General features: G+C 38.2%; 1 protein-coding gene across 1 annotated transcript in view; it reads left to right on the top strand.

Annotated features, from left to right (window-relative positions):
* The window catches only part of FOCAD (focadhesin), a 266,859-nt gene that overhangs the window by 139,553 nt on the left and 114,825 nt on the right, over positions 1 to 12,481 (top strand). The window contains exons 15-17 of the mRNA XM_058672241.1: positions 3,496 to 3,630; positions 7,153 to 7,203; positions 8,456 to 8,539. Coding sequence (XP_058528224.1) covers positions 3,496 to 3,630; positions 7,153 to 7,203; positions 8,456 to 8,539 — 270 coding nt within the window. The remainder of the gene's footprint in view (positions 1 to 3,495; positions 3,631 to 7,152; positions 7,204 to 8,455; positions 8,540 to 12,481) is intronic.

The raw sequence follows: 12,481 nt of genomic DNA, 5'->3' as shown, positions 1-12,481 counted from the left end.
CTTTAGGTAAATATGACTTCATTCGTACTATGTGACTTTGAACTTTTTTTTACGTTTGTTCTATAACTCTGACTTCTCTGGATAACTCACTGTCAATTAGATAAATAATTTACATATACAAATAGCCCAGAGTCTAGGACTCAATCTAAGACCTGTGAGTGGGTGGGTGGTGGCTACTCAAGATTGAAGATCATGATTCATGACTGGGGTTATGGGCTATTTTTCCACAATTCAGAAGCAGAACATGGCTTCAGCAATTTGTTTCTCTCTCTCTCTCTGTATCTTTCTCTCTCTTTGTATAGTCACTCGGCGTTTCCATGTCATCAGAATATGATGAACACATAATCTGTTAGAGACTAATTAATGTGCTAGGTGAGCTGGGAATTTGAATGGTAAGACCTGATCATTGTCTTTCCGTAAGATGGTAAACAATACCAGATAGCATATAATTAAATGCTAAATTGGCTGGTATAGAGGTTTAAGTGTTAAAAGTTTGAGGAAACAAAGGAATAAAATGAGGACTTGAGTTATAAGAGACATTATAATTGAAGTGAGATTTAAATCAGTTTTTAAAATGATGTAGATTGGAATGGGATAGGTATTTAAAGTGAAGAGAAAGCATGAACAATCACTACATTTACTGAGTGTAAAATTTTGGGCATCTCTGGAGACATCTGTGTGTTAGGGACTGTAAGAAATAGGATTCAAGAAGAGGTTGGATGAGAGAGGAGGGAAAGAGAGGAGTGAAGGGAGGGAGAGATTTCTTTCCTTTGCAATAAGGTTGATTAGCAAACAAATTTTACAAGTAACTTTTTAAATCCTGGTGTATTTCTGAATTCAGAATCCTCTCTAAAGTGTTTTTTCTTACTGATTTTAGTCTAAATGGTCCAATAGATACTCAGTGACCCATCATCAGTCTTGCCTTCACCTCGCAAGGTGCCCAGCATGGTATCTGTTTTTTGGCTTGTGCTTTCTATTTCCTTGCCATGTATCTGTATGAATTCTGTCCTCTGCTGCTTCAAGTCTCTTCTCAAGACTCACTATCTCTTAATGTGATTCTGATGACTTCCAGCCATGGACATTTCTTTCCTCTATGGATTCCCTTGAGACTATTTTCAGTTCAAAGCAGTACAAAATCAGTCAGGACTGGGGGTGGGCCAGGAGGGCTGGGCTGTAACACCCATGGGTACACCTGAGTTTTGGGTTTGGAGTAAGACCTAGAAGAGGTCTACAGGGGAGTCCCAGATTAGGCCATAGCACCCACCAGTAGAGGTGGGAATTGGGTATGTAATTAGGCTGTGGCACACACTGGCAAGTATAGAGGCTGGATTTGTGGGGGCCTGGGTGGGGTTTTTGAGGGTTGCTCCAACTAGGTCTCGGCACCTGCAAGCACACATGAGATTGGGTCTGAGGCTGGACAGGGCTGTGCTGGGTTCCACTGCCCACTGGCACACATGAGAGCCAGGGCTCTTAGGAGTCAGCCTGGTGGGTCTACTCTACCCAATCCCAACCTTAGGAAATACCACATGGAAGTTTGATCTGGCCTAGGAGCACATGTTGTGGGACTGGGCTGCCCCTGTTGGTGACTCAGAACAAGGAAAGACAACATACTGGATGCACATGAAAGACAGCTGGCCTCTCTGATTCTACAGAGGACCTGGAGGGTCCCACCAAAAGATGGAAAGAATAGCAAATTGAACAACATTACAGGCCAAAGTTTCTACTAAGTATTTAAGGCTGTGAACATACCAAAACAGATTTTGACAGTTGGAAAGTAGTGGGACATGGTAGCTTACACATGTTACAATGATGCCAGTGCCAACTGAGAACAATCAACACTACTCAAGGAACACACTTGGGACATTTCTTCCCCGCTGAGGGGCTCTGGTAGCAAATCAGGGGACCATCTCTGTCCCCTTGCACTGAAGTGATCTGGCAGCAAGGAGATGTGTGAAATCTCCCCTGCCCTGCTGTCACAGGAGGGAGAGCAGGGTCTTTTTCCTCACCTACCTTCTGCCCACCACCTGCCAGTCCCTTCCCAGTCCACTCAGCAGTGTGCATGTGTCTGAAAACCCCTCACCTATGGAACAAATGTTTAAAAGTAAATAAAATTAAGAAAAAGTAGTCCAAAATCAAATCATGTACCTTTTTGTCTTTCAACAATTTGCAATCCCACATATTTCTCCTTTCAATAATTTGAAAGTTCTTTGTAGGCTTAGATTGTATTTCATATTATATCGCTCTTCCTGGTACTGTGTGTCACTTTGGTCGTGAAGGTGGTAGTGAATTACGTAGCCTTTATGGAAGTAGTTTGTTTTTCTGTACGATACTGATAATGTAGAATTACATTCATAGTAAATGTGTCTGTTGTTTTGCCTGACCAGTAGTAAAGCCCTTATTAAGTGCTAGCTGAATTCAAATCCACGTAGTAGATTCCAAATATCAAAAGCTGTATTTTTCTGCTGTCTCATCAAAGGTAGAAATGCAAAGTACTAAGCCAAGTTTGTTGAGAGAGAATTCCTTTTTGCTGTCCTTTCTTTTCAGTATCTGCATAATCTGTACCCTTGATGTATATGTTATTCATCTTAGACATCTTTGACTACTTCTTATAGGCTTCCTAAGTAATTTGTAAATAAATTGCTTCTATTACCTTCAGTTTAAAGAGACAAGTCTTTTTTTAAAATAGATTAATGTTTATTTAATTCATCCTTGTTGACACTCTTTCAGCCTGAGTTTTAAAGTTTTAGTAAAATATTAGTGAAAAACTTTGCTGCTTTAGCTTGAATTGAACTTAAGAAGACCAATGAAGCAAATATTAAAATGAGCAAAAAAGCAGCTAATTTAAGAAAATCAGATGAAGTTAAAATGACATAGCATTTTTTTGGTTGATCTTCAGATTTATATAATAGCCTCTTCAAAACTATGAAGTGACTTTTACAACATTTAAAATTATTATTTTTTATTGAATGATAATTTTTCTACTTCCTTTAAAATCTTGTAAAGTTACTGATTTTAGAATGCTTGACTTAAAAATTTAACAGCTCAATCTTCCTAGTGGGTTTAGGAAATTGTATACCTACTCTTTCCAATGGGCTGGAAAACTGCAGGAATTGTTTATATTCAGGTTTAGAGATACACTAGTATTATTCTGTTCTTCATTATTTTGGGAAATTATTCTTTAATAATAAAGTATATAGCTAATAAAATTAATCTTCCATGTGAACAAATGTGTGTGTGTGTGTGTGTGTGTGTGTGTCTGGTCAGAGAAAGAGAGATTGAGATTAATTTTTCTTATTAGCTCAAACAAAATAGCGAAAAAGCAATTATTATGGGTTTGCATACTTTCTTTTGAGGGAAGATACCTTGTAAAATCTTAGCTTCTTAGATATTCTTCCTCATTTCTTGTTTATCTTATAAAAGATAGTTCACTTTAACTAGCAGCTTTATGTAAATTGGAGATTTGCTTGGTAATAACTTTTAAAATTTACTTCACAGGTTGTTTGCATCCGCTCCACCTGGAATGCTCTGTCCCCAAAGCTGAGTTGTGATACAAGACCCCTCATTTTGAAGACCCTCAGTGAACTGTTTTCTCTGGTTCCTTCTTTAACAGTCAATACAGCTGAATATGAGGTATGCTTTTGGAACTTAGTACATTAAATGTTTCTGTGTTGAAAATGTGTATGTAGTTATATTTTGGAATAACTAATCAAAACTTCTAATTTCACAAAAATCCTTGCATTTTTGTTCTGAGAACATGTTCACATGTTTGTGGATATTTAGAAATAGGAAAATACCTACCTCTATTAATTTTGTCTCTTTAAGACTTATTTACATAAAATATCACAAGTTTTTGCTACTAGGGTTTGTTAAAGATTTCACAAAGTCAGTATATTTCAAAGAGTGTTTTTGAACTGGTGGAGTGACTGAGACTGCTTTGGAACCACTTTGTTAGTACTTTCAGCTCAAAAAATAAACTACAATTTTAATAAAGGCAAGAAAAATTTCTCCAATTTTATAAACTGCTCACCCTTTGTAGCTGTAAGAAGTTGAACCACTTGATTTTAAAGTCTTTACAATAAGATTGTTGCTCAACATTTACTTCATTGTTTCTTCTGTTAACTCTAACAGCAGTTAACTGAGTTAGAGTAGCAAATGACGTTTGTGTTTCAACTTCTGTAGGCCACATTCTTTTTCATATTCACGTTTTCTTCCATTTCTTCAAAAAAACAGCTGATTTTTACTTTTTTGATGAACTTACAGTTTGATTTAACGTCTCACAGGCTTTGATAAACTAGCATTCTGAAAGTTTCCATTAATAGTCCCTTGCATGTTTTAGACTGGATAGGATTATAGGATAGTACTTCCTTTTGTTTAAAAAAAATTTTAACTTGAAAGTTAGAGTAACAAAGAGATAAGGAAAGACATCGACCCTTCCTGCTGGTTTACTCCACAGTTAGCTGTGAAGTCCAGAGCTGCAGTGGTCTGAAGCTGGGAACCAGCATCTCCTTCTAGGTCTCCTACATATGTGCAGGGATCCAAGGCCTTGGGCCATCCTCCACTGCTTTCCCAGGCCGTAGGCAGGGAGTCGGATTGGAAATGGAGTACCCGAGAGTTAAACCAGTGTTCATATGGGATGCTGGACTGCAAGCGGAGGATTAGCTTACTTTGCCACTGCATCAGCTCCTAGGGTAATGCTTCTAATCACTGCCAAGCTGCATAATAAAGCCAAAGTGTTCCTATTCAGTGCCACATATATAATATATATTCTGTAAGTGTTTGTTGACCAAATGATTAAACAGTACAGGGTATTTTGATTTAAGTCTCTTAAGGCCTTTTGTTAAAATATTAAAGGATCAGTTTGTGATTCCTATACTATACAGCTCCCAAAATCTTGTTTGGTGGGTATGGTTCATTGATACTTGCTGTATATTTTTACAGAGTCTATAGAACTACTAATAAGTAACTAAGCTAATACTAAAAACTAATATAAGGGCATTTTGTGTATTTGTTTTCTGTCTTCAGGGAATAAAATTACGTATTTGTATGCCTTTGAGTTATTCAAGTTTTATTATAGGAGAGCTTATGAAGTAGATTTTGTGTGTTGCTTATCTGTGGCTGCAAATTATCTTTTGGGTTGATTTTTTTTCCTCTTAGGTTTCACACCTTCTCTGTGGCTGTCTTGCATTGATTTATTTTCATATTATGTAATGTTTAGAACTCACCTGTTGTCCAGGCACACTTTTTCGCTAGTTGTTCTGTCCATCTGTTTCCTCCCAGTCTCTGAGCAGGTGCATGCACACACAGGAGGGGTCTTTCAGTGATCTCCTTCACTGTGGAAGTAGGAATAAAGAAATGTAGAGGGAAGATTTTTTTTTCTCCTCCCATTTCTCTCTTCCTCTGTTTGTGTCTGTTTAGATAATTTATTTATTTTTCTTTTTTTTTATTATTTATTATTTAACTTCATTAATTACATTGTATTATATGACACAGTTACATATACTTGGGTTCTCCCCCCCGCTTAGATAATTTATTTTTACCACTTAGAATTTATTTTGATACGAACCACTGCAGTTGAATTTGTTTTCTTCAGGGCACTTCTTAGATAATTTCTTTACATACTCACCTCTGTGCTGTTTGCCTAAAATAAATGAAGTCCATTGTCTTCTAACTAAGCCAGTAGGCCTTTCACAATTTGCCTTTACTCTGTAGCTCTGTGTCCTGTACCCCAGAAAAATTGACCATTGTAGTTTTCCTGTTTACTTCCAAACGTTTGTTTCTTTTGTTTCTGCTGTCTATAATTGTCTTTTTAATATTTTAAAATATGTGTAAGGAAACAGTTATTTTTCACTATTACAGTCTTTTGAGAGATTTTCTATAAGAGCAGTTTGTAACTTCCAAAATTCTTTTATATGTTTTTAGCACACTTATTTCTATTGTGTATATCAGATATATTTATGTATATTATCTTTTCCATTAAATTCTAAATTCCTTGAAAATAGAGCCTGCAATTTAATCATAGTGTATCTTCAGGATTGCTTAGCACAGCACTTGGTATGTTTATTAATTATCTTTACATATAGTTATTAAAGCTCTACCAGGTCTTAGAGGTGCTAATAAGTAATCATGGTTACTATTATGGAGCACTTAGTAAATTTCTAGCATGCTTGTAGTTACTGTATACCAGTTCTACTGTATGTTATGAAATATTTTATATTTTATAGCTAGTGAAATTGATATCTTAAGAGGCCTATCCATTTGTTAATCAAATGTTTATTGACATTCTATTGTATTCTTAGCAAGTAATTTCCCCAAGTTGTAGTTACTAAGTAAGAGCTGGTGTCTAAACCTGTGGCTGTTTAGCATATCGTCTTCTACTATGCCAGGGTGTCTGTTGCTGCCTCTCAGATATCCAAAGGTGGACAGAAGAATTAGGTATGAGAAATGATATTATAATGGCACTTGATGTTAATCAAAGAACAGTGAATACTTGATAGAAAAAGTAACATTTTTAAGAGAAATCTAAGGAAACCTCATTTACCTGTAACTATTAGACTTGGGTCCTAGTGGATGCAATATGTAAAGGCAAGGAGATTGTATGAGAATATATGATTTGGAATGGCAAGCCATTATATGTGATTGATATGAAGAAGATACTAAGTGTTAGAAAAGAAGTTGCTTTTACACTCAATCAATGCTGTCATTGTTGAGGAAGTATTCTGAACGTGACAACTCTGTTTTGGAAATGGCAGGCATAGTCACTGTCCAAGGAGTATATAGCTTAGTAGGGAGTTATACCAGGTGCCAGAGTGTGCCATGTGCAATATGGTCATTTGGACAAAAGAATACTTTTCCAAGTAGGGGTCAAGAACAGTGACATAAGAAAGTGATATTTGTATTGGGGCTTTAGTGGTCAATATAAGGTGTTCCTGTGTCTAAACTTACTTATTTTAAAATCTCAGGGTATTTTAAATATCTTATGTTTAGTTGATCTGTTTTTGAGCAGTTTCAATTTATAAATGATGCATGAACACAGACTAAGTCAGTTACTGTTGGGAAAATTTAAAAAGTGAATTGATTTTGGTATTTTGTAATTTTTATACTCAACTTTACCTTTGTTTTAATCTTTTATTCTGGTATCTACTGATTTTTCAGAGTTTTAAAGTTCAAGTGCTCAGCTTTCTCTGGACCCAAACTCAAAATAAGGTACTTTCGCAAAGGGGTAACGAGGAGTCAGAGCAAAAGCTGGAGAAGGAAGTATTGAAAAAAAAAAACCTTTAAAATAAAAAGTGTAACTTTCCTGCAATGATGGTTTATGTCTGTTAAAAAGTGTGATTATTGGTAAATTTAAGTTTTAAAAACTCTTCTCAATTTCTTTACGTGAGTGTATTCTCAACATACATTTCAGACTGAAAGAGGTAACAGGGACTGCTGGCATTAATTCCTGTTTTTACTGTCCTTCATTTTTTGTGCTTTATACCACTTCATACAAACATGTAAAAATATAGTACATTTTGTTTTTCACTTTTAAAGAAAAGATTTATTTTATTTTGATTGCAAAGTCAGATATACAGAAAGGAGGAGAGGCAAGAGAGGAAGATCTTCTGTCCGTAGATTCACTTCCCAAGTGGCCACAGCGGCTGGAGCTGAGCTGATCCGAAGCCAGGAGTCTCCTGAGTCTCTTCTGGGTCTCCCAAGCATGTGCAAGGTCCTGAGACTTTGGACTGTCCTTGACTGTTTTCCCATGCCACATGCAGGGAGCTGGATGGGAAGCAGGGCTGCTGCGATTAGAACTGGATCCCAGGGCATGCAAAGCAAGGACTTTAGCCACTAGGTTACTGCACTGGGCCCTTTCACTGTCTTTTTAAATACAGGAGTATAGAAAAGAGAATCTAAGTAATGTTATGTTTGACTCCATAGTGAAGGAGCTTAGCTCCAAAAAGCCAATTTCTATGTAGGTATCTGGAGTCTCAGAGTCTAAATCCAGGCTAATTAAACACTCATAGTGTTACTATTAAACCATGCTACTTGGGGACCTGAGCAATTATTAGGTTTTTGTTGTTGTTGTTGATTAGTGGACCTGAATAATTGTAATTTACTTTATGTTTAAGGCAAAACTGGCCATTTCTTCACCTTTTGCCCATTGCTCTTTTCTTTATATTTTTAATTGATACAAACTGTTCAGAAAAATATTTGCTACGGTAATTTTCCCAGTGATTCTAGTTTTCATCTCAGGCCCCTCTTATTCTTCTCTTTTCAGTATATTCTTCTGAAATGAATATAGAATTCATTGCTTTTTTATGTGAAATTTCTAGAAAATGCCTTTTTACTCTTAGGCTCCAACACTGTTTCCAGATCAGTGTCTGTGAAATGTTGGGGTTAACGGGGAGGGGTTACTTCCTCCAGATCTGGTGTTTCTAATATTATTTTTAATTTGCTTTTGTTCTACCCTACCTAGGACCCAGTTGTCGCAAATGCTGCATACAAATCATTGTCCCACTTTAGCACAGGGGAACATACCATCCTTCATCTGCCTGAGCAGGTAGGCATGTCTTTTCTTCCACTCATGTGTCCATGTTGTGATGGCTTTCATGATTATTTTCCCTCCTGTGAGGAGAGCTTTGCCTGAAAACTTACTAATGTATCTCTCTAGATATGTTATGCCTACAAAATAAGAATTTATGTTTAGGATTTAATTTGTCAGAGATTATGGAAGTCATAGGTTTCATGGATAGTGAATTAGAATTTTTGTGAAGAGAACGAATACACCTATAGTGCAAATGAAGCCTTTTTAAGACTCCTGGAAATATGATTTGGTCCAGAAGATCCATACTACCATAGCAACCACTGTGCAGCCAAATTAGCACACTGCTTTAGACCTCATAGGCTAAGGTTTAATACCACCTTGGCAGCTAAAAATCTTTGTGACAAATGCCACAGGAAAAAACGAAGTCTACTAGTCTAGTATGAAATGCTGTGTAGATTAGCTTCAGTGTGCTGGATGACGGAAGAAGTGCTCTGTTAAGGGTTAGCACATAGGATAATATTACCTTAGTTTTCAGACTAAACTAAGAAGCAATATGCGTTATCTTAATCAGATTTAAATTCTTTTTTCACATTAAGGAGTTCAGTATCATTCTATCTATAGTGCCACTACTAATCAATTACATATAGATATTCATGAAATTCCTTTAAAATATAAGGCAAACATTGCATTACATGAAGTTATTGCATAATATTACCTAGAATTTGTCCTGAAGGTTGAATGATGGAAAGGTTTTGTGTGTTTTCTGTGGGATTCTTGTGCGTTAAAGTAGGTTTGGCGGTTTGGCTATTCTTCTGAATAGGGTTTATACAGAGACTAGATGCCAATTGGAAACAGATAAACTTCTGTTTACTGAATTGGAGTCACCCATGTAAAAAAGACTGAAAGTAGATCCTTGTAAAACTCAATCTTAAATAAGGCACAATTCACTGTATTATTGAAGAGTCATGAAGATAGACTGACAAGTTAGTCATGCAGTGATCACAAGCAAAAATGCTCAAGTAAAGGTGTTCATGACCTATACAACTCAAAAACGTGGACCTGCATGCTGTACCATGGAGACTAAGAGTATCCACAATTCTTTACCAAAAAAGAGAGACTAGAAAAGCTGCTACTTGTCAACTTGATGCATAAATTCACAGTAATAGATTAGCTACAGCATCTGAGAAGTTTCCTTTTATTATCACATTATTATTTATTTGAGAGGTGGAGAGAGCGAGTCCTCCAATTGTTGGTTTGCTTCCTAAATACCCACACTTACTGGAAACTAGGAGCTGGAAACAGATCAGGTTTTCCATGTGAGCAGCAATAACCACGTACTTCAGTCATCACCTGTTCCCCCTTGGGGTCATTAGCTTCCAGCATCCAAGCTGGAATCAGGAACCAGAGCCAGACTTCAAATCCAGATACTCTGATACCGGATGTAGCTTTTATTATTTTAAAAAAGCATTTTCTCAGAGGAACTGTTCAGGTTCCTCCCTCCGACTCCTTCATGGTGTCGGGCTTCACGAATTCCAGCAGGTCCTTCGGCCAGCTCCGCTCTTCAATCAATTCTGGTTCCTGCTGTTGAGAGTTTCAGCCCAGCCACGGCTCGTCCATACCCACGCATATCTCATATATGGCTCAGATGGGGTTGAGGCCTAGCCGAGCTCGTCCAACGTCTATCCTGGTCCTCCGGAGCACCAAACTGTGCTGTGGTCTAATCCGGCATGGTGCGTCAAAGCCGAATTGATATTTGTGCCAAGGGATTACAACTGTGACCCGACCAGAACTCAGCCTCCCTCCAGTTCCTGTGCCCCTTAGTGGTAGGCTCCACGCAGCCAAGGCCTCCACCACGCTCTCCAACCAGGCCTGTTGCCAGCCAGTGTTAACTATGCCAGAGGTTGCTCTGGTCAGCCCAGAGCGTCCTATAGACTGTCATGCCTCCTGCATAGACTCCACCGGCCCTTCTAAACCGTCCAATGGGGTCAGAGTGTCAGGGGATTGGTCCACGCATGCCTCACACATTCTAGCCCCGAGTATGGTTCTTGAATGCCAGTCAGTGTCATACACTGACTCTACAAATAAACGCAAGAAGCATGGAGGTAAATAACCCAGAAGAGGCTTTGGAATGTGACCCACTGGAATACACTTGGCTCGGGTTGGGGCAGACCAGGCTGAGTCGGTTCACGTCATCGACTGGCAAGCCCAAGTGCTGAAACTGTGTGGGGGCCTGGCCGGGTTTGGTTGTGATAAAAAAAAAAAAAAAAAAACCAGTACAAAACACAAAATGCCAAGGTGAAATGGCCTGTAGGGAATGCAACACCCGACCAGCACTCCTCCCACTGGTTTAGGTGAGGGACGAGAGTGTGATGGGCAGAGCCGGGGAGAGATGCGATACTCATTGGTTCCAATAGAGGTCGGGGCTCAGAAGAGAACCAACCCAAGGGTTAAAACCATCAGCTGATCGGAGTGATGGACGGTGGCGGGCACTGTGCTTACTAGTAGTACATGTAGGAGCCTGGACTGGGAATGCCTCAAAGTTTTTTTAGGGGGATTCCCCTGAACAAAATGGAGGAATTAAAGCATTAACCAAAAAAAGATGGAAAATGGAGTAGATGAATCAACCACCTCAGCTTTAGGCTTCCAGCGGAAAACTGGACAAGGGGAAACTCTAAGATGGACTACGTCAATCAGTGGACTCTGCACCAGCCTCATCATACCTGGACTGTTGCTGATGATATGTTGGAGCTTCTAATTGATCGAGGTGACGCTCTGCTGGCTCTGCCTACAAACCTGAGAGGGCCTCCCTAAGAGGCCGTTGAACTTGAACTGGACAAGTGGGATGCTGGACTCTGTATGGTGTAAACTTTTAATTAGGGAATCTCAACGGAACTTGAGCTGTGGTTATGCATAAAGGTGAAGGAATTCATGATGGGGGAAGGGTTTGGGGTGAAGGGGGGGGAATCCCAGTACCTATGAAATTGTGTCATGTAATGCAATGTAATTAATGAATAAATGAATATTAAAGAAAAAAAAGCATTTTCTCATTTGCATGGCAGCATAAAGATCTTTATTTTATTCATTAAATACTCCAACTGAAATAATACTTCTTATTAAATAACTCATATGCCTTGACTGCTCAGTGTCTGCCTCTTTCCATGTTGACATGTTTATGCTTTCCCAACTTCATGGTTATACTGCATTTCCCATTATGTCTATTAGAGTTTTATTCAGTTAAAGTCTATACTCAGTCCAAGAACAGACATTTCCTTAATCTAACTCTTCTATATCTTCTGATCCTGAATAGCCAAAAAAAAAAAAAAATTTATGCCTTTCATGATCCATAGCAGTGATATACTTAGAGTTGGACTTGAGAAGAGTCATAGAAGAAGCTATGGTAGTTATCCTCTTATGGCCGTGCTTTTCAAACTCTCCCACTTCCCTCCCTCCCAACATCTTTTTTCCCTGCTCTAAGCTTACCCTTCCGGGATATGACCTACCCTAAACAAAGTAGCACTGACTCCAGTGTGGATATTCCCATCTGATGTTGAGAGGGTATAAATAGTGTGAGAGAGTGTCTCCCATTCTTAACCTAATCTGACAGAGAACCTGTCTCTTCTAGTAGAGTAAGTGTGCATTGGAGATGATACCATGTACTCCTTTTTATTGATTATTACCTTTTATTTGATTGCTTGAATATCTAGTAACTGAGAGTCCAAGCAATGTCACTGTGTTTATGTTCCAGACTATTTCTGAGTGACTAACAGTATAACCAGTTCAATACTCCATCTGTTTTTTTTTTTTTTTTTCCAGTAATGGCAGTGGGGTGAGGTAGGTTCATTTTCAATTAAAGCCTATATTCAACTGTTTTGGAGATTCCTGCCAAGCAGGGATTTGTATAATGTAAAAAACAAGGTAGCTCTTTGTTTTTGGAGATTACTCACAATGTACCAAAGG

This window comes from Ochotona princeps, chromosome 14 (assembly GCF_030435755.1).
Source record: "Ochotona princeps isolate mOchPri1 chromosome 14, mOchPri1.hap1, whole genome shotgun sequence".
Taxonomy (NCBI): Eukaryota; Metazoa; Chordata; class Mammalia; order Lagomorpha; family Ochotonidae; genus Ochotona; species Ochotona princeps.
This window is presented reverse-complemented; position numbering and strand designations above follow the sequence as displayed.